The sequence below is a fragment of the Apodemus sylvaticus genome, chromosome 1 (assembly GCF_947179515.1).
Source record: "Apodemus sylvaticus chromosome 1, mApoSyl1.1, whole genome shotgun sequence".
NCBI lineage: Eukaryota > Metazoa > Chordata > Mammalia > Rodentia > Muridae > Apodemus > Apodemus sylvaticus.
The window spans coordinates 34,827,796-34,850,522 of NC_067472.1; the positions used below are offsets into that span (position 1 = coordinate 34,827,796).

A 22,727-nucleotide genomic window follows, 5' to 3' on the forward strand; every position below is an offset into this window, starting at 1 on the left:
GAGTATGGTTTGGATTTTTGTTTTATTTTTGGTATTTGTACTTATAGTTATTGTCAATGAAATTATACAATATATAATAAATACAATTGGACATAAATACAATACAGATACAATACAAATCATTTATAGTTCTTTGACCCAGAGGTGACTGTATTGCCTGAAGATACTCATTTCTATTTTGGTGATTTGAATAGTGTCTGTATGTGGGTAATTAACCTTATCTCTGATATATAATTAGCTAGTTCACTGAGTGGCTTTGACTCACCTTGCTTGCATGGAGGTTGGTGCTGACTCTATGGGTAGAGTGTATAAGAAGGAAACTTTTGTTTTGTTTTGTTTTGTTTTTTTAAGACTCTCAATATGTCATAATAATGTAGATCTCAAACTCAAAAGGGATCTATCTACCTGCCTCTTAGATGCTGAGATTAAATGCATATGCTATCATGTCTAGGTTTCTGGGGTTTATTCTTATTTTTGTCCTGTTAAATTTTATTACATTAAGTTCTTTAGTGTATGTATATGTTGGGAGATAAGTGGTCTGCACATGGATATAGGTCTGAGGAGAACATGGGGAGAGTCTGTTCTACCACGTGGGAAGATTGGACGCAGGGCATCGATCGGGCTTAGCAGCAAGTGCCTTTACCCACAAGAATGGTTTTGCCAGCTCTGTCTGAAACCCTGTAACCTTCTCTGTCTCCCCTTTCTTACAGGGCCAGTACTCTCACTTGGTTCTCCTGGCGGCATTTGATTGTATTGATGATACTAAGCTTGTGAAGCAGATAATCATATCAGTAAGTAATTTGGATGGGAGTGAATTGCTTCCATTGGTCAGTGACTGGTGTTGGAGTTTAATGTCATACACGTTATATAAACACTTTAACCTGTGCTTTCTGTCTATATTTTCCATGGCTTTCTAGTCACCTAAGTTATGGGTTATTTTAGAGGCTTGTTTTGTTCCTGTATGAATTCCAACCTCGTAATTAGATAGTAATTGTTTTAAATGACCACAATGAAAATAACACTTCTCTCTCTCTCTCTCTTCCTCCCTCCCTCTGCCCACACAGTAGACATCATCTCTTGAAATCCAATTGTTCCTATATCTGTGACAGATGTAGTGTTGACATTAATGTATTTTGGAATAATATTGATTAGATTCTTTTTTTTTCCCACAAAGCAGTGGTTAAATCTGATTGACAGTTGCCTGTGTATTGACAGCTCATTAAACACACTTTGTGTGGACAAGCAGCCTTGCAGCTGTCCAGTCCCTCCATCCCTGTGCTGGGTTATGCTGATGGAGATACCCAGCACTTACTCAGTTGTGCTTGGAACATCCTTTTATAGAATCAGGTTAATTAAGTGTTGCTAAAGTTGAAACACTAACTTCCTTCTTACAGCTTACCAATTATTCAGGTCTAGTACAATGACCAAGGTAATACGTGAGTCAATGTCTTTATCCCTGCACTTGGCTTTCAGAACTCTTGGGAAAGCTACTCCGAAGTAGATACTATAGTCAGAACTGTCTTTTCTCATTCTGCTTGTGTGAATCCTTCTTCCCTTTGTGTACAATGCATAAGGATTGAATGGATAAGGTTGAGATTGCCCAAGTGGGGAAGAGAAATTGTAGTATTGGTAACAAAGACCAAAACTGAAAATGATTTCAAAACTGCTTAGTCTATAAATGCTGTTATGATTGCACATGTAGAGCCTTGGAGACATCTTAGAGAAAAGACTGTGGTCAGGTGGTGTGCTGTGGCCCTCTTTATCCGGGTGAGAGTGGCTGGGTGTTCACAGATTTATCCCTAGTAGAAGGGAGGTGGGGAAGGTCTGCTGTTCCGATGGCGGCTGGAATCCCAGCTGCCGGTTCTCATGCCCCGGCTGACCCTTTCCAGCTTTGTCCTTGACTGTTGTAAAGTTATAATGACTTTTGTAGGGGACTGGGTTGTGGGAAGGAACAAGTTGGCAAGATTTTGTGTCACAGACTGAGTATTTTGACATGTTTCTTGTGACTTTAGTACCCTTTGACTCCAAGCAAAAGTGATTGTTTTTAATTCCTGTGACAGAGACGTGAGGCTGTAGAATTGTCTGTGAATGAAACTATTTCACAAAAATGGAAACCGGCTGGCCTATTGAAAGTTTGCTTTTGTGTAATATTTCACCAAATTGAAAATGTGCGTAACTGTTCCAAATGGATTTCAGGGGAAACAATCACCCTTCAGGACTTGCCAGAACTATCTGCTGGGTTGGTCTTTCCCAGTGATTTATCTCACTTCAGCTTGCTGTTGGAGCCGTTTTCATTTCTCCTGCTTATCAGTTTGAAGTCCACAACTCTGGAAGCCATGTTCCTAAAGATTCATGGACATGCCTCTCGCTGACAAATGCTCTACCAGTTCTGTGTACCATTAAGCCCCAAAGGCAGTGATAAAGCTGTACTTACGTTCATTGCTCTCGTGTTTTCCCACCCATCCATCACAGAGTCTGTTGTAGAGCTTTTTGAAAATAGCCAGAAAAGGTTCAGCATTGCCAAGCATTCCTCAGGGTATCCATACTTCCCAGAATGTTGAGTCGAAATTTCAACCTGGTCAGCTGTCTTTCTTTAACTTTTCAAACTAAATTTAAGCTGTTTCTCATCTATTTTCCTTTCCAAAATGAGCACATTTATAAATGAAATGTGATCCCATTTATTTTAATATGCACTGGCTGGTTTGATAACAGTGTTCTTAAGGAAGGGAGTAAGAAGCCTAGCCCATTGCTGTTTGAGGAGGAAGACGTATTAATGCATCTTTTAGATGCCTAATCTTCCATGTGCACTTCAGGTTCCAAAGAGCAAGGTGCTGAGTACTTGGCCTTCCATCTTGTGATGCACAGAAGACCTGACTGCTCTTAGTGTCTCGCGCCTCTAATCCCATCACTTGAGAGGCCAAGACTGGAGGATTGCCATGAGTTTGGAGGCTGTCCAGGGATGAAAAGTAATATACTGTCTTTAAAAGGGGAACTGGAGCCGAGTAAAATTTGACAGAGTTGAGACTTTTCTTCTTTCTTTTAAAGAGCTAGAGAGTAATCATTTGGGCCCTTATGGGCAGTATATGGTTTGTCTTGTGTGTTTATACTTTTCAAGAATGTTTTGCAATTAAAAAAAATAAGCAGAAGAAGAGGAGAAAGGAAAAAACACTCTTGGCTTCATGGGATTTGACCTGTGGTCCATAAGTTTCCCATCTTTGTGTATTTCATTTACTTTTCAATGACAAGTAGGAAATAGTCAGCTAGTGAATATACTGAAGTTTATTAGTCTTTATTTCATGGTGATAGTATTTCTTACACTCTTAAAAACTATTTCTGGGCTTCATCTGTGTAGTTCATTTGATAGAGTGCTCTTCTAGGGTCCATAAAGCCATGGGCTCCATACACAGCACCACATAAGCCAGGCAGGTAGCGTAGGGTTTAGTCATTCTAGCGCTTTGAGGGTGAAGGCAGGAAAGGGGAAGGCCAAGGTTATCCCCTGCCACAATGCAGCTCTGAGGCCAGCCCTGGGCTACATGAAACCCTGTTTGAAAAACAAAAACCAAACCACTTGTGGAGAAGTTTGTATGTAGTTCATTGTGGGAGCACTTGGGCAGTACACGAGGCTTGGCATCCGTCCCTAGCACTGGGAACCTAAAGCAAACAACAACACAAAGCAGAGGAGCCCGGCAGTTGTCTCCATTTGTAACGGCTTTCGCTGCCCCTGTACTTGCTAATCCCACATGTGTGCTCTAGTTTCATTTCTGTAGCTGTGAAAACTAAAAAACAAACGAAAACCAACCCTGGGAAGAAAGGGTTTATCAGTTGACAGGTTCGGCCCCTTATTGTGGAAAAGTCAGGGAAGGAACTGAAAGCATCACGTCCATCATCACTAACACGATAAAGGCCTGGGCTCTTGCTTGTTGTCAGCTAGTTTCCTCCTCTACTGGTCCTTACCCCTGTGCCCAGGGGATGGAGCTTCCCACGGTCTGCCTGCGTCAGTTGACAGACAAGACAGCTAGCCCACAGTCATACCCACAGGCATCCTGTTCTTGATAACTCCTCGGTAAGACTCTTCCCAGATGATTCTTGGCTGTGTCAAACTGACAGCAAAACTAAGCAGCAGGGTCCTTTGATGATATTCCCACCTAGACACTAAAACCCCAGTGATACTGGGCTTTCTTTTCAGAGGACTTGTCTTTACCAAAATGTCAGGTTGAAGTCATGGGCTGACAGCCACTGCTTTCCAAGGCCAGTTGCGAGTTGGTGCTCTCTGACCTCAGCCATGCCTCTACCTCGCCCTTGAAACTTTCCTTAGGTCACTTTTATTCATATTTAGCAGTTAACTGTGATCTGTCAGGATTTAAAACTTAGGAATGCCCATAGACCAGATGCTTGCATGAGCGAGCCGGACTAGATATTCAATAAAGAGGGAGGTTGGGGCTGAGACCGGAGAGAGTACTGCCCTGAGTGCAGCCAAAGGGTGGGCTGTGGAATAAAGTCGTAGTTTAAGAACTCGGGCTTCCTAGTCATCTAGCCTTCCCTTGGCTCTTCTGTGGATATCTCTTATTAAGTCTCTTCTACTTGTTTTTAATTTTCCATTAATTCTCTTGCCTGTCCTGCTAGGTTTTAGCTCCCTGTGGCTGAAGTAGTTTACAGTGTTTTGCTTTTTTCCCCTCACATATAACCTATTATAAAAATGTGTTTACTATAGGTCCCAGGCTTGCTCGGTTTCTGTCCTCCTCATGGAAAATGTGTGTGCACACCTCCATTGCCTGTGTGCATCTTTGCTTTGAACCATTTGCCCTCTTAAGCATGCCAAGGGGCCTGGGCAAAGGCCTGCTGGGTCAGAGCAAGCGACCTGGACATGTCAGTTACGGAAGTTGTTCATCCTGGCTGTGCCATTAGAGTGGTTCTTATGTGTGGGCCTGTCAGCGTGGTAGTTGGAAATCTGGGTGGGGCCTGCTTCTGGTGCCTCTTAACCTTTCCTCATTATGTCATGAGAAGAGTTCTGGTACACTGAGGACATACAAAAGCTTCCCTTTGGGTCATTAAATACCTCATCAAAAGCACAGATAATGATGCTACTTTGGGACTTACTTACTTTGAGATTACAAAAAGAATTCTATACTCCCTGATAAATTCTGTGTATTTTTTTCCTTTTCTTTTTGTTTTCCCACTTGTTACTGAAATTTTAAGTTTACTTTTTCCCTGGTGTGATTGACATTATAGATCCATTTTTAAGGATCTAAAAACCTTCATGTTTTGTGTGGAGGTAATGACTTCAGAGATCTGGGTGGGCACTGTAGTTCTGGGACCTAGACACAGTGCTGCGAGGAGGGTGATTCAATGTGTTAGATGGACAGCACGTGGCAATCAGTGTCTGCTTCCGTCTCAGCGGATAGCCAGTGGTGGTCACTCACACTAGCTATCAGAGGTACATAGACTAGTGGAAAGGTTGAGGGAAGGAAGCCTGGGATTTATCATCAGCACGTGATTCTGAACTTTGCTGTATTGTGATCCTGTGATTGATGACTGACTTTTTAGTTTAAGCCGTTCCTGAACTAAAGACACTAATTTAGTAATAAAGAGGTATTTTTTGTTGTTTGAATTGATTTTTTATTTTTTTAAAGAGCAGACTGGGGACTGGAGCAGCGCTTAAGAGCACACTGGCTGCTCTTCCAGAAAACCCAGGTTTCAATACCCAGCTCACAGTGCTCTTAATGCCAGTGGTCCAGTGCCCTCTTCTGGTGTCTGCAGGCACTGCATGCATATTGTGCACATACATACATACATACATACAAACGCAATACCCATATACAATATATATTTTTTTTAATTCTTAAAAAATAAAGCGGAGCCGGGTGGTAGTGGTGCACGCCTGTAATCCCAGCACTCTGGGAGGCAGAGGCAGGCGAATTTCTGAGTTTGAGGCCAGCCTGGTCTACAGAGTGAGTTCCAGGATAGCCAGGGCTATACAGAGAAACCCTGTCTCGAAAAAACTAGAAATAAAAATAAAGCAGGCTGGAGAGATGGCTCAGAGGTTAAGAGCACTGAGTTTAGTTCCCAGCAACCACATAGTGTCTCACAACCATCTGTAATAGGATCCGATGCCCTCTTCTGGTGTGTTTGAAGACAGCGGCAATGTATTCCTATGCGTAAAATAAAAGCAAAAACAGACCTGAGTATGTATCATTTCAAGAGAACTTATTTCAGAGGAGGTGTATGCTTTCTTTGGATCTGACAGATTTGTCATGTTCAGGACTAGTCAGATCCCTGCTTCTAATCCTGACCTATAAACTTAGCAAGTGAGCTAGTACTCTCTGTGGTTCCAGGTAACTTCTGCTCAGTTGTGTGTGGATTGGGAAACAATGTCATAGAAACAATGTTGTAACAAAGTAGTGATGGATTTTCTTTCATTTTCTCAGTTAATGGTTGGGAATGTGGTGGGTCATGCAGGTAACCCTAGCATTTCGTTCAAGATCTTTCCAGGTTACCTAGCAAGAACTTGTCTCTAAAATAAAATATAAAAAAAAGACTTCAGTGACTTTCTGCCATAGATTTTCTTAGGCTAAAGTTGGGGTAGAGCAGTGTCACTTCCGACCTAGCCACTGGTGCTGGTGTCCACTCGGGATGGGGGAATCCTCTTGCTGGGTTGTTTTCCCATCTCCCTGCTTGTAGTTTTCACGTAGTAAACAACCTTCATTTGCTGTGAATAAGCAGCTTAGTTAAGCTTTGCGATTAACAGAGCAGCTCCTCTCCTATCTCAGCAGGGGGGTTCTGAGGTGCGTGCTTCATCAAGGCTCATGCTACATTAAGTGCTCCTGCAGATTGACTGTCCACTGAGATCACAGCAGGTGCTGTCCTCAGTAATAGCTGCCCAAGACATACTCATGAGTGCAGGTAGCCCTTCCAACTTTAAAAAGTCCTTGGGTTTGATCAGTTAGTTCAAACAGGTTGTTCAGTAATGGTAGCCACAGGAGAGAACTGTTCTGAAAGTAATTCTTTGTGCTTTGATAAAACATGTCAGAATTGACATCACTAGTGACGTGAATGTAGTGAGGAAAATACCCAGGGTGTGTTCTTCATTCCTATCAAATCTCAGCGGCGCTCTGGAACGTTACAAACAGTAGACTGTTTTGTTTGCATTATCTAGGAAATCATCGGTTCCTTGCCCAGCATGGTTAATGACAAGTATGGAAGGAAAGTCCTGTTGTACTTGATGAGCCCCAGAGACCCTGCCCACACGGTGCCAGAGATCATCGCGCTGCTGCAGAAGGGGGACGGCAATGCGCACAGGTGAGGGCCAGCTCATGAGGAGAAATCCTCATAGGTGCACCCCTCCCCCTCCATGTCCCTGAAGCTTCTGAGTGAATTCCATAGTCTCAAGAGCCTGAAAGAACACAATGGAATACCTACTTGGCACACAGTAGGCATTCAAGTGTATAGTTTGCTTTTTGTTTTACTTTCAAAGCTCCCAGTATCTTAGACTTTAATGTCCTGAGAGTGTCTATAAAGTACTATGAACATGTCCTTGTCACTGTTTGGTGTAGGATTGGCTGGATTGGGATGTCTGTGGTGTAGAAAGCAGCTTCCTTTATTGAAGCCTTGCTCCATGTCAGGTAGTGTTCAGATCCTGGGAATGGAAAGATGACTCCTAGACTGCCCTTCACTCTCTCACTCACTGTCCACATGCTCGGCAGAAGGACAGACAGTTACAGGAGATGCTGCCCTGGGCTGTGATAAGCTCCTGGAGGTTTGTGATAACAAGATTGGTCACTTACCACCTCATTCTCGCAGTAAGAAGGACCCTGCAGTCCGACGGCGTGAGCTCTTGGAGTCCATCTCTCCAGCTTTGTTGAGCTACCTGCAAGGGCACATCCAGGAGGTGGTGCTGGATAAGTCGGCGTGTGTGCTGGTGTCCTACATCCTGGGATCTGCTACTGGAGATATTCAACCTGCTATGGAAGCCATCGCCGGTATGGCAGCAACACAGCTGTATCCTGGTGGCAAGGACGGAGAGGTGATATATCGTTGATTATCATACCAGCAGGAGAGTCACAGGGCCTATAAAATCCCAAGTTCTGCAGAATGTTAACAGTACTGCCAATAGTACATTTAAAAAATGATAGTTCAGAGCACCATGGAGGTAGCACTTCTTCCCCAGATCGCAGTGATCCTGTAGTGCCTACAGACACATGCTGTGACTCAGGGTTATCTGTGATCGCCCCTGAACTACCTCTCCAGAATAGTCCCTGCCTGCTGTGGCCGCTGCTTCCTAGGTATGAAGTGCTGTTTTTATTCTTTATTGTCCTGTGCCCCATCAATTCAAATCCTAACTCATTCCTGTGCCTGTAGTTCTCCTTGAACTCTTCCATAATTTTGTTGGACTCATTAAAAAAGACTCAGTCAGCCGGGTGCATAACCACAAATCTAGACTTAGACTTGAGAGATTGAGGTAGGAGAAATAGGAGTTCAAGATCATTCTATTCTATATATGGAGTTCAGGGCCTGACTGAGCTAGATGAGGCTGTCTCAAACAAACAATATAGTTAGTTGTTCTTTCTTGTTTATATTTCTGTGGGCATGGTCTGATTCTATATTGCATCTTAAGTTCACTGATTGTGTGTACCTTGTTAGTACACACAGGCAGCACCATCCTCCGCTGCACTCCAAAAGCTTTCAGAAGATGCACCGTTTAAGTAAAATAATTATTTAATATTGAAACAAAGACTCTGAAGGACAGCTGTGGATCCTAAGGGGTTGTGTAAGACCCAGCTTGTCCCCAGGTAGCCTTCCTGGAAATGGAAGAAGCTGCGCTGAGCCCGGAAGGGTTAGCAGCCCAGCCAAGAATGGTGGAGAGAAGAGCGTGGGCTGCAGGCAGTGTGTACTGCAGCCCTGAGGAACGGAGCACTAGGAGGCCAAGACTTCGGTTTGCATGTCAGCAGGCAGACAGGAGGAAGGCAGGGCTGATCATATGGCCTTTGTCCAGTGCTGGCTTGGAAGCTCCGGAGCTCTGAACTAGCAGCTGGTTACAGGGAACCTCCATGGTTTTTTTTTTTTTTTTTTTTGAATCTTTGACCTCTGCTGTCAATTAGTCTCACAAAAGCCTTTATGTGCTAAATAGAGTAGCCTTTCATTATGATCCCTGGCATTGCCCAAGGATATAAAATAAGCTGTTCAAGTTATAAGCCTTTCATTCATTAACTGAAAAAGCAATAAATCTGTCAGGAATGCTTAAAGAGATACTCAAAGATGAAATGACAGTCTCTGCCCTTAGAATTTGGAGTCCGTTGGATAGGCATGTGCATGTCACTTTTATGTATACCTTTATGTTAGCTGAATGCTAACATGCATTTTAGTTCAGTCCTAGGGACTTTAAATGGGTGATCTGTGTAGTTTTGTGACCGTCCATAGGCTACACAGGATGGACTGCCTTGTAGCAACACAGAGTCGGCACAGTGTGAAGGCTGTGCCGCACCGGGCAGAGCCGGCCTCCCCGGTTGAGCTCCTTTGCTCTGCCACCGTTCCCTGTTGAGTTTTAGTCATAGCTGGCTTCCATAGCCGCAGCACCGTCCTCACAGCAGAGTCTCGGGCAGGAACTTAGACACCATGTCGAGTCCTCCCCAGTTGCCATGGCAAGAGTGCACAGGCTCACCTGAGTTTTAGATGAACATTGTATGTTGCTATTCAAACAAACTCACTAATTCCTGAACTACCTTATAGGGGCTAGGATCTCCTACTTAGCTGTTTGTTGCTCCCTGGGTATGTGATGGACATGCTGGGTAAAGATTTCTTAAACTGAAACTTAACTGCATCCATGTCTACACATCAGTAGAGATAGGCTCAGGGACCAGAGATATTTGGTAGCCTTTGAAATAACGGTTCCGGTTCTCTTGTAGCTTCATGTTGCTGAACATCCTGCAGGACATCTAGTTCTCAAGTGGCTAATAGAGCAAGATAAAAAGATGAAAGAAAATGGAAAAGAAGGTAGGTTGTGTGGCTTATCTTCTTTGTGTGTCTTATGTGGGATGTTTGCATTTCCTGGCTTGATACTGACCATTTAGGTTCAGGTACAGTTTGCCAAGTATGTAGAAATCATGCCTATGAATAAGAAAGTAATGGTTAAATTTCAAGGGCTCTGCTACAGCTCACTAGTAGACTGCTTGCTTACCATGCAGATACTTTGAGCTGTTCTAGTGGCTGGAAAAGCTTTGAGCTGAGGTCTTGAATTTGTTTCTGGAGGCAGCTTCCAGTGCAGAGTCATCTCTCACTCTCGCTTTTAAAATAAACACCAGGGATTTGGTTTTGCTACAAGTTCATTATTGAACACATTGATGTTCAGTTTAGGTGAGTTTGATAAGTTACTAATTTCCAAACATTTTTCTAATGATTTTTCATAATTAAAATGCCAAAAGCCCTAAAACGTGGTTGTTGGGCTGGGAGCCGTTGTTGTTTTCAAGCACGAATAAGTGTATCTGTTTATCCCAGCTAGGTTTTGCTGTGTAACAAGCGACCTCAGCTTAGTGGTTTACTGAGCAGGGATTTGGGCTTTAGTGGAGCTTGTTTCTGTCTTCCTTTCAAGGTTCCTTATTGGGGACTGGAGTGTGCCCACCGTTACAGTGGCTCAGACACAGGACTGACAGTGTTAGCTGCACTTCCTCGTCCTAGACTGCTTGGGCTCGAACACATCATGGTTGTTAATTGTTTTTATTTTTATTTTTTATTTGTGGCACGTATATATTTGACTGTGGACATAGCATGTCATGGCACATGTGTGGAGGGCAAAGGACAGCTTCTGATGTCAGTCTTCCTCTACTTTGTTTGAAACAGAACTTGCCTTTTGTTTTTGTTTTTTTTTTGTTGTTGTTGTTTTTCTGTGTAGCCCTGGCTGTCCTGGAACTCACTCTGTAGACCAGGCTGGCCTCAGACTCAAATCTGCCTGCCTCTACCTCCCAAGTGCTGGGATTAAAGGCGGCGTGCACCATCACTGCCCAGAAGAACTTGCCTTTTGTGATCTGTCGCTCCATATGCGAGGCTAGCTGGCCCCTGTGCTTCTAGCGGGCCTCTTTCCACATTTCATCCCACATAGGGATGGAATATTGGAATTCTAGGCCTGGGTATATAATAATTACAACCTCGCCGCAATGCATAGGTTGTAAGAATTTGAGTTGAGGTCCTCAGTGCTTATGCAGAAGCACTTCCCCAGCCGGGGGTGGGGGTGGGTAGGGGGGTCTTAGATTGAGTATTCCAAGGAGACAAAGCCCATGCATGCCTATGCCTCAGGATTAATCCTTAGAGGTCTTCTCAAGTCACTCCTACCGTTTTTTGTTGGTCCAGGCAGCGAGGCCACCAGATTCAACAGAAGACTTACATTCTACCCTTAATGGGGGACTGGCAGCATCTAGAAATGCGCACAGTGGAGAACATCTTCTTTTTATCACCTTTGGAAAACAAGCAGCCTCCCTAGTTGTGCCCCTGTTTACCGCGAAGAGCTAAGGGTGCTCCATGCGTATCTTTGAATTAATTATTACGTATACATGGTACCTACTTGAGATTTTTGCCATCAGCATAGCTCATACTTTCCTTCCCAAGTCCCAGTCACTAGAACTCCCCCCTGGCTGAGAGTGAGCTGCACCCAGAGGGCACAGTGAATAGAGGTGCAGATGAACTGTGTTTGGGATGGAGGACTCAGCCAGCCTGAAGCTAGCTCACGGCAGTCCTCTTGCCTGAGCCCCAGAGCTTCGACCACAGGCTATGTGGCTGCCAGAGCAGTGGAGAGAGAAATTGGCCTGAGTAAGCCAGATGGTCATTCTTTGGCCACCAGCCATGTTACTGGTCCCCTGTAGTTAAATTTTTTTTGTAAGGGGAACTGACTCAGGCTACAGGTGAAGTGATACTGTCAAACATTTACTTGCTGAGTAGGTCAAGGTTAAATCATTAAATATTACAAAGAAATACAGATGTGACCAAATGAGCTTTTTAAAAAATAATTTGTTTTTCTTGGATAATTATTGCTAGAAATAGTTGGAAAGTTGCATCAGAGTTAAGGAAATTGGAAGTATTAACATAGTACTAGATCTACACTAAGATTTTAGTGGTTATAGGTGAGGTTGTTTTTATTAACCTAAGGGGATAGAGGTGAGGGACGGGAGTGCGTGGAGCCCACTAAGTATCGGTCTCCTTTACAGGTTTTGCAAAAGCCCTTGTAGAGTGCGTTGGCGTGAAGAACCTCAAGTCCTGGGCCAGCATCAACCGAGGAGCCATTATTCTTTCCAGGTTGGTAGCTGTGTCATGCAACACACGCGAGCACTTATTTCATTTCTTTCTTTTTCTAGAATCTGTTCCCAGTACTGTGGGGTTATTCCATCACCCTTGGTCTAGACAGGTATTCCAAAGTACTTGTGATAGGCAGGAGAGGCAGAGGCAGAAGCTCAACTACCAGATTGCATCTCCAGGCTCCACAGGACACAAGGAGAGAACTAACTCCTGCGAGTTGTCCTCTGACCTGTACTCTCACACCGAGGCAAGGAGCTTTGTGCGCTCCCACAAAAACAATAAACACATGGGACTTAAAGTGTTCTTTAAAAGCAAATACAGTTCTCAGATTTCAGTGTCATCTTTGGATGTCAGGGGTCACGGAATTTTATGTTTACAGTGTACATAGTTTCACTGCATTTGTAAGTTTGACTAAAATATAGGGTTTTTTTTCTTAATGAGTAAGATGTGTGCCACTGAAAATTGTCACAAAGCTGTTTAAGTCAAGCCTAACTATAGTTTATTTTCTTTTGTTGTCTTTGGTGATTCCAGATTGATAGAGGATTTGTTAAACTACAAGAAGTTGATGTGTAAATGGAGGCACTGCTTATTGATCACTCTCTGGACTGGGTTATGTTGAGTTTCTAATGTCTAGATCATTGTTTAAACTGCTGATTTTATAATATCTGTGTGCTTGTTGAATCGGTTAGCTGGTTTTTCTTCTGCTATGTTGCTGTCCTGGATTGTTTCTCCATTATAAAACACTGGCCAAAATCAACTTTGAAGAGGAGTTTATTTTATCTTAGAAGTCCTGGGTCACAGCCCATCACTGAGCAGTGTCAGGGCATAAGCTTGAGGCGTGGAGCGGAGACAGTGGGCAGGGCCTTACTGTAACCAGGCTTACCTTCAGCTGTTCTTGCCCTGCCCAAGGCCACTGATGGGGATGGCCCTTGCCATGGTATGCTGGTCCCTCCTGCATCCATTAACAAGAAAGTGACCCATGGCCAGTCTGTCCGAGGCAGTCCTTCAATTGAGATTTCCTTTTCAAGGTGACAAAACCAGCCACATTTACAGACAAGGAGAAAACAGGTCCTCCAGTTTGAAGCTTCCTTCTTATTTGTAGAGCTTGCTGTCCAGCCTAGCTGTGTGATTTGTAAACATTAGTCTCAATATCCCAATATACTATTTCATCTACTATAGGTTCATGAAAATTCATTTTTAAGTCAGTCATTTTACTGTGTGGTGATTACATGTAGATTAGGCTGCCTGTTTCTGAGTTAAATAAGTTAATATTCCAGGGGATGTTAGAGTCAGAACCCATCAGTTGCAACAGGAACTTTTTTGACTTGCATTTCTTTCTCAGGCCTGTGGCGTGTTAACGCCTACTGACACATGCTTTCATTCTGCCCAACTAAGTGGAAATTTCAGTGATGCCATGAAATTAATGTGTAAAGTTTGCTTATCAGTCAGCACTCCCTCGGGCAGATCAGACATAAGAAGGATCCAGTGCTGCTTGTGGAGCTCTGCCTGACACTCTGGAGACACATAGTGTGTAAGGTTCAGCTGTTAGGCGGCTTCAAGTGCAGTCTTCATGTTTGCTGGATACTTGAGTAGCGCGTTTCTTTGCCAAATTTCCCTGACTGTTTACATCTTAGTTGAAATGTGTGTTTTCTTTTGGGACTATTTGATGTTGTTGTTTGTTGTTTGCTCTCATGTTCATAGTTGGTATTCGGTTGGTATTTGGGTGGAAAGGAAAAGGCCTTGTATGCTGGCTGAGGACAAATATTATGGAGATCTTTAGCAGCTAAGAAAGTAGGCCGTCATCAGTCTGCCTGGGCCTCGAGCCCTGCCCTGCCTACTGTATGGTTTGGAAAGGCATTGAGCTTTCCTGTTTTTACCTTGGTTGTAAAGCAAAAAGTTAATAATCTTAAAGTTGCTTTGAGAACAAGGCGTGTAGAGTGTTTTTCACTGTATGTGACATACTGAATAGCTGCTAACTTGTACTGTGTGGCTCTTCAGTCAGGGTGCTAACATAAGGACCCAGAGTGACAGACAGGTCCGTTACAGGCACTCCATTAGCATCTGTTGTCATCTCCCGTGAGCTGTAGGATGCTGCCTGTACTGCCTAGTATACACCTTCCTCTTTACTGGTAAAAATGAGAGTTACCCGGACCATGGGCTTTAGAGAATGCCAAGTGATCTCCTTATAGAATATATTTCAGAGGTCGACATTTAAATGTAGTCCTAAAGAACTTGGAAGAGAAAGGAAATTTGGGCCTGGTGGCCTGCAGTCAGGTGCCTATGACCCAGCCCTGTATAATGGTTCTCATTTATTGAGTGTTTACTAAGTAACACTCTAGCTTTAAAAAAAAAATTTCCCTCTGGGAACTGGGATTCTAGCTCGGTGTCTAAATGTGGGCTTTGCGTGAGTGTGGCTCTCCTTGGCAGAGCAGCCATGACTGTACAGTCAGTGGTACAGTCTCTGAGAGCCTGCATTCAGTTCTCCAACCAAAAGCCAACCAACCTGAAGGAGAAGGTGAATTCACTTGTTAATCCTGTTCTGCAGACAAGAAAACTGAGTCTAAGACAATCACCGTGCTCTGAGTTACAGTGCTCTGATTTGGCAGTTTTTGGCCCAATCAGGGACGTTGTAAAAGCCCTTCAACTTCCACAGCATACACAGTATGTTACAGGTGTACAGCTCAGTGACAAAGCTGCCACAAGCTGCTTTCCTCCCATGCTGTCTGCCACACCCGTTCACTAGGGTGAGTTCATTTATGAAGCCATCTGTAGCCATCCAGCGCCATGGTTTCCAGAGATGAGTGAACCATGTAGTCTCTGCTTTTGAGATTGTCACCAGGATAAGACAGTGCCCTGCTGTCTTAGTCATTGTTTGTTGCTGTGGGGGAGGAGAGAGGAGAGAGAGAGTACTCGAGCGAGCCAGCCATCACTAAGACAACTAATAAAAGAAAGGGGGCTTTGGAATGGAGATTGCTTCCTTTTAGAAGGTAAGTCCATGATAATCATGGCAGCATGCAGGCAGACATGATGCTGGAGAAGTAGCTGAGAGCTCACATGTAGTCACAGACATGACAGGACGGGCAAGGCTGAGTCTAACCTGGGCTTCTGAACCACAAAGGCTCTACCTCCTGATCCTTCCCAAACAGTTCTGTCAACTGGGAACCAAATATTCAACATATGAATCTAAACCACTTCGCCTGGCAAACAGTGTTAAGGCAGGATGCTAATAAGTCAGAAGATAATCAAAATCAATCAAGTCTTATCTTGGTGACTCTACCCCACAAGTTCATAAAGCATTTTCATAGTTTCAGAAGGTGTATTTCTCTCATTTGGTGAATTTTATTTATTTTATTTTTTTATTTTATTTTTTATTTTTTGGATTTTGTTTTTTCGAGACAGGGTTTCTCTGTGTAGCCCTGGCTATCCTGGAACTCACTCAATAGACCAAACTGGCCTCGAACTCAGAAATCCGCCTGCCTCTGCCTCCCAGAGTGCTGGAATTACAGGTGTGTGCCACCACCGCCCGGCGAATTTTAATTTTTTTAAACTACATTTACTTGTTCATTTAGTGGGTGTGGGTACCCGTATACACATGCCTGTCATAGCACATACCTATGAGCCAGGAAACAAGTTGCTCTAGCCAGCTTCCCTCTGCCACCGTCTGGGCTCCACCTGCTGAGTTGTCTCGGTGGCCTTCATCTGGTAAATGTTTATAAATCTGTGTAATATACTGCACGGGAGGTGACTCAGCAGTGAACTGGTTACCCTGCCAGTGTGGGTTGTGTTGCAGACTCAGGGCTTGTGTGAAATTTAATTTTTTAATCCTTTTCTTCCCTCCAGCCTTCTTCAGAGTTGTGACCAAGAAGTTGTAAACAAAGTCAAAGGTGAACTGAAAACCCTGATTCCTACCTTGGAGAAAACCAAAAGCACCAGCAGAGGCATGCAGACTCTGCTTGAGAAGCTGACTGCATAGCATAGGCCTGCAGGATGAGCAAGCGGGAACTCTCGCCCCAAGGAGAAGGACAGAATCTATCACTCGTAACTGGATGCTCTATGCATGTATTTGTTAAAGGACCTATTTATATAAAATTGTTTCTTAAAGAGACCTTTGGTGTAATGTCAACTGTCTGACCTGTCAGACGGAGTACTACACAGATCGCAGTGTGGCGGTGTGATGCAGAAGGGCTATGGCGGGCCCAAATGGGTGCTCTGTGGTTGAATGGCTTGATTTAGGAAAGGAGACAGCTGTGATCTGAGAAGGCTTCCTGGAGTAGGTGGACTTTAAAGATATGTTACAACAAAAGAAGTAAGGGCAGGAAGTTCAAACAGAGTGTATAGTGAGGGCAGTAAAGCAAAGCACTGAACTCCGGGAACCTGTGGCCAGGGCAGCCTGCCTGGGGACAGCTGCCTCTTCAGCTGCTGTGCAGACTGAGTTCGTCAGGTTTGCTTTGGAAGCTGCTCTGGTAAGTCTGGTAAGCACATGGAAGGAAGCGTGCTAGAAGACTTAGATGATGGGTCCTCGCTGAAGTCAAGGATGCTGGGAAAGTCTTTGCATTTGGGCCTCCAGAGTAAATACCTTCCAAGGAGAATGAGGACATTGCCCCTTGGAACAGTCCCTAAAATAGTCATAGCCCATAGTGTGGCTAAAAGGGGGAACTGCGGAAATATGTTAGTGCGTAGAGGTTTGAGTGCGGGTAGTGTGTTTGGACTTTAAAAGTACAGTTGACTTTGAGCAACAAAGCTGGAGCTCTGTAGACCACGAGAGCTCATGTAGCTGCGTTTTCAGTCTGCAGGCCTGTCCTTGCTGCTCTGGGTGTCTGATGATGTAATGGGTGGCCATCTGCTCTGTACGTGCTTCGGCGCTCTGGGGAATTGATTGTGCCTTACCTGTCCCAACCTAAGGTTCCAGGACTACTAATGTAACCTCTGAGATTGTCCTGCCCCCACGTGCTGAGGTGTAGTAGGCCCTTTCCGGAGGCATGACACCTGTCACTGTTGGTTGGATCCTCAAGGAAGATGGGCATGAAGTGAAGAGGAAAATGGGGAAGAGACAATTTGATTTGCTTCTGTGTGATTAACATGTCATGATTTGTGTTTGAGTTCTCTGTAGAAAGGACCATTTATAGATGAGAGTTGGGGGTGCTACGTGTTTAATCGTTAAAAGTGAAAAGATAAACATGTACACAACTCGAAAAGTGCTTTTGGGCAGCTTGTAGAAGAAGCAGCCGTTTCCTCTGCAGCCCTAACTCATACTCTCTGGAATGACTTGTGTTCTTAGCGCTGGTGGATTTCCAAACATACAGTATGAAGTCCCAAGTACCTAACACGTATATATTCAAATACACAATAAAGAGCATGTGTGTTTTTGTTTTTTTTTTTTTTCAAGTCAGGGTCTCACTATGTAGCTCAGACTGTTTTGAAATTTATTATGTAGACCAAACTGACCCTAAACTCAGAGATATGCCTGCCTCTGTGCCCTGGGAGCTACGATTAAAGGTGTGTGCCGCTACATCCAGGTGAGGACACAGTTACTTGCATGACCAAACTCAAGACAGGAGTTAGCATTTATATTTTCAGTGAAATTTTTTTCTTTTCATTTTTTTTTTAATTTGATGTATTTTTTATTTACATTACAAATGATTTCCCCTTTTCTGGCCCCCCAATCCCCAAAAGTCCCATAAGCCCTCTTCCCTCCCCGTTCTCCCATCCACCCCTTCCCACTTCCCTGTTCTGATTTTGCCCTATACTGCTACACTGAGTCTTTCTAGAACCAGGGGCCACTCCTCCATTCTTCTTGGACATCATTTGATGTGTGGATTATGTTTTGGTATTCCAATTTTCTAGGCTAATATCCACTTATTAGTGAGTGCATACCATGATTGATCTTTTGAGACTGGGTTACCTCACTTAGTATGATGTTCTCCAGCTCCATCCATTTGTCTAAGAATTTCATGAATTCATTGTTTCTAATGGCTGAATAGCACTCCGTTGTGTATATATACCACATTTTTTGCATCCATTCTTCTATTGAGGGATACCTGGGTTCTTTCCAGCTTCTGGCTATTATAAATAGGGCTGCTATGAACATAGTGGAGCACGTATCCTTATTACCTGCTGGGGAAATCCTCTGGGTATATGCCCAGGAGTGGTATAGCAGGATCCTCTGGAAGTGGCTTGCCCAGTTATCTGAGGAACCGCCAGACTGATTTCCAGAGTGGTTGTACCAATTTGCAACCCCACCAGCAGTGGAGGAGTGTTCCTCTTTCTCCACATCCTCCCCAACACCTGCTGACTCCTGAATTTTTAATCTCAGCCATTCTGACTGGTGTAAGGTGAAATCTCAGGGTTGTTTTGATTTGCATTTCCCTAATGACTAATGAAGTTGAGCACTTTTTAAGATGCTTCTCCGCCATCCGAAGTTCTTCAGGTGAAAATTCTTTGTTTAGCTCTGTACCCCATTTTTTAATAGGGTTATTTGGCTTTCTGGGGTCTAGCTTCTTGAGTTCTTTGTATATATTGGATATCAGCCTCTATCTGATGTAGGGTTGGTGAAGATCTTTTCCCAATTTGTTGGTTGCCGATTTGTCCTTTTGATGGTGTCCTTTGCCTTACAGAAACTTTGTAACTTTATGAGGTCCCATTTGTCAATTCTTGATCTTAGAGAATACCTGTTGGTGTTCTGTTCAGGAACTTTCCCCCTGTACCGATGTCCTCAAGGGTCTTCCCCAGTTTCTTTTGTAATAGTTTCAGTGTGTCTGGCTTTATGTGTAGGTCCTTGATCCATTTGGAGTTGAGCTTAGTACAAGGAGACAAGGATGGATCAATTTGCATTCTTCTGCATGCTGACCTCCAGTTGAACCAGCACCATTTGTTGAAAAGGCTATCTTTTTTCCATTGGATGTTTTCAGCCCCTTTGTCGAGGATCAAGTGGCCATAGGGTTCATTTCTGGATCTTCAATCCTGTTCCATTGATCCACCTGCCTGTCACTGTACCAATACCATGCAGTTTTTAACACTATTGCTCGGTAGTATTGCTTGAGGTCAGGGATACTGATTCCCCCAGAATTTCTTTTGTTGCTGAGAATAGTTTTAGCTATCCTGGGTTTTTTGTTATTCCAGATGAATTTGATAATTGCTCTTTCTAACTCTGTGAAGAATTGAGTTGGGATTTTGATGGGGATTACTTTGGATCTGTATATTGCTTTTGGCAAAATGGCCATTTTAACTATATTGATCCTGCCAATCCATGAGCATGGGAGATTTTTCCATTTTCTGAGGTCTTCTTCCACTTCCTTTTTCAGAGTCTTGAAGTTCTTGTCATACAGATCTTTCACTTGTTTGGTCAGAGTCACACCAAGGTACTTTATAGTGTTTGTGGCTATTGTGAAGGGTGTCATTTCCCTAATTTCTTTCTCAGCCTGCTTGCTTATCCTTTGAGTATAGGAAGGCTACTGATTTGCTTGAGTTGATTTTATAACCTGCCATTTTGCTGAAGTTGTTTATCAGCTGTAGGAGTTCTCTAGTGGAGTTTTTTGGGTCACTTAGGTAGACTATCATGTCATCTGCAAATAGTGATAGTTTGACTTCATCCTTTCCAATTTGTATCCCTTTGACCTCCTTATGTTGTCTAATTGCCTGAGCTAGTACCTCAAGTACAATATTGAAAAGATAAGGAAAAAGTGGGCAGCCCTGTCTAGTACCTGATTTTAGTGGGATTGCGTCAAGTTTCTTTCCATTTAGTTTGATGTTGGCTACCGGTTTGTTGTATATTGCTTTTACTATGTTTAGGTATGGGCCTTGAATTCCTGTTCTTTCCAAGACTTTAAGCATGAAAGTATGCTGAATTTTGTCAAATGCTTTTTCAGCACCCAATGAAATGACCATGTGGTTTTTTTCTTTGAGTTTGTTTATGTAGTGGATTGCATTGATGGATTTCCGTATATTGAACCAACCCTGCATCCCTGGGATAAAGCCTACTTGATCATGGTGAATGATCATTTTTATGTGTTCTTGGATTCGGTGGGCAAGAATTTTATTGAGTATTTTTGCATCGATGTTCATAAGAGAAATTGGTCTGAAGTTCTCTTTCTTTGTTGGATCTTTGTGTGGTTTTGGTATCAGCGTAATTGTGGCTTTGTAGAAGGAGTTGGGTAGTGTTCGTTCCATTTCTATTTTGTGGAATAGTTTGAAGAATATTGGTGTTAGGTCTTCTTTGAAGGTCTGATAGAATTCTGGACTGAAACCTTCTGGTCCTGTGCCTTTTTTTGGTTGGAAGACTTTCTATGACCCCTTCTATTTCTTTAGGGGTTATGGGACTGTTTAGATAATCTATTTGGTCCTGATTTAATTTTGGTATTTGGTATCTGTCTAGGAAATTGTCCATTTCCTCAAGATTCTCCAGTTGTGTCGAGTTCTCCAGTTGTATCCAATTGTGTTGAGTTGTAGTTGTAGTAGGATCTGATGATTTTTTGAATTTCCTCAGTTTCTGTTGTTATATCCCCCTTTTCATTTCTAATTTTGTTAATTTGGATACTTTCTCTGTGTCCTTTGGTCAGTCTGGCTAAGGGTTTATCTATCATGTTGATTTTCTCAAAGAACCAGCTCCTGGATTTGTTGATTCCTTGTATGGTTCACTTTGTTTCCACTTGATTGATTGCAGCCCTGAGTTTGATGATTTCCTGTCTTCTCCTCCTCCTGGGTAAATTAGCTTCTTTTTGTTTTAGAGCTTTCACGTGCACCATTAAGCTGCTAGTGTATGCTTTCTCCCGTTTCTTTTTGGAGACACTCAGGGCTATGAGTTTTCCTCTTAGCACTGCTTTCATTGTGTCCCAAAGATTTGGGTATGTTGTGCCTTCATTTTCATTAAATTCTAAAAGTCTCTGATTTCTTTCTTCATTTCTTATTTGGCCAAGGTGTCATTGAGTAGAGTATTGTTCAGCCTCCATGTGTATGTGGGCTTTCTGTTTTTGTTGTTATTGAAGACCACTCTTACTCCATAGTGATCTGATAGGAGACATGGGATTAGTTCGATCTTCTTATATTTGTTGAGGTCTGTCTTATGACCAATTATATGGTCAATTTTGGAGAAGGTACCATGAGGTTCTGAGGAAAAGGTATATTCTTTTGCTTTAGGGTGAAATGTTCTATAAATATCAGTGAAATCCAATTGGTCCAAAGCTTCAATTAGTTTTACTGTGTCCCTGTTCAGTTTCTGTTTTCCTGATCGGTCCACTGAGGATAGTGGAGTGTTGAAGTCACCCACAATTATTGTGTTAGGTGTAATGTGTGCTTTGAGCTTTAGTAAAGTTTCTTTTACGAATGAGGGTGCCCTTGCATTTGACACATAGATGTTCAGAATTGAGAGTTCTTCTTGGTGGATTTTTCCATTGACCAGCAAGAAGTGTCCTTCTATCTCTCTTTTGATGACTTTAGGTTGAAAGTCAATTTTATCTGATATTAGAATGGCTACTCCTGCTCATTTCCTGTGACCATTGGCTTGTAAAATTGTCTTCCAGCTTTTTACTCTAAGGTAGTTTTTGTCTTTGACACTGAGGTGTGTTTGCTGTATGCAGCAAAATGTAGGGTCCTGTTTCCTTATGCAGTCTGTTAGTCTGTGTCTTTTTATTGGGGAATTGAGTCCATTGATGTTAAGAGATATTAAGGAATAGTGATTATTATTTCCTGTCATTTCTGATGTTATTTTTATATTTGAGTGGTTATCTTCTTTTGGATTTGATGAAAGAAGGTTACTATCTTGCTTTTTCCAGGGTGTAGTTTCCCTCCTTGTAGTGGAGTTTTCCTCCTATTATTCTTTGTAGGGCTGGGTTTGTGGAACGATACTATGTAAATTTGGTTTTGTCATGGAATATCTTGGTTTCTCCATCTATGGTTATTGAGAGTTTTGCTGGGTATAGTAATCTTGGCTGACATTTGTGTTCTCTTAGCATCTGCATGAGATCTGCCCAGGATCTAATAGCTTTCATGGTCTCTGGTGAGAGGTCTGGTGTGATTCTGATAGGTCTTCCTTTATATGTTTCTTGATCTTTTTCTCTTACTGCCTTTAATATTCTTTCTTTGTTTAGTACATTTGGGGTTTTGATTATTATGTGAAGGGAAGTATTTCTGCTCAGGTCCAGTCTGTTTGGAGTTCTGTAGGCTTCTTATATATTCATGGGCATCTCTCTCTTTAGGTTAGGGAAGTTTTCTTCCATAATTTTGTTGAACATATTTGCTGGCCCTTTCAGTTGTAAATCTTCACTCTCGTCTGTACCTATAATCCTTAGGTTTGGTCTTCTCATTGTGTCCTGGATTTCCTGGATGTTCTGGGATATAAGCTTTTTGCATTTTGCATTTTCTTTGACTGTTGAGTCAATGGTTTCTATGGTATCTTCAACATCTGAGATTCTTTCTTCCATCTCTTGTATTATGTTGTTGATATTTGAACATCTATG

General features: G+C 42.9%; 1 protein-coding gene across 3 annotated transcripts in view; it reads left to right on the top strand.

Moving 5' to 3' along the window:
* The window catches only part of Pum3 (pumilio RNA binding family member 3), a 35,196-nt gene extending 17,564 nt beyond the window's left edge, over positions 1 to 17,632 (top strand). For all 3 annotated transcript variants that reach the window (XM_052187775.1, XM_052187782.1, XM_052187789.1), the window contains exons 13-18: positions 711 to 791; positions 7,154 to 7,296; positions 7,798 to 8,020; positions 9,900 to 9,987; positions 12,189 to 12,276; positions 16,117 to 17,632. In XM_052187775.1, the coding sequence (XP_052043735.1) occupies positions 711 to 791; positions 7,154 to 7,296; positions 7,798 to 8,020; positions 9,900 to 9,987; positions 12,189 to 12,276; positions 16,117 to 16,249 (756 nt within the window). In that variant the 3' untranslated portion in view covers positions 16,250 to 17,632. The remainder of the gene's footprint in view (positions 1 to 710; positions 792 to 7,153; positions 7,297 to 7,797; positions 8,021 to 9,899; positions 9,988 to 12,188; positions 12,277 to 16,116) is intronic.
* The last annotated feature ends 5,095 nt before the right edge of the window (positions 17,633 to 22,727 follow it).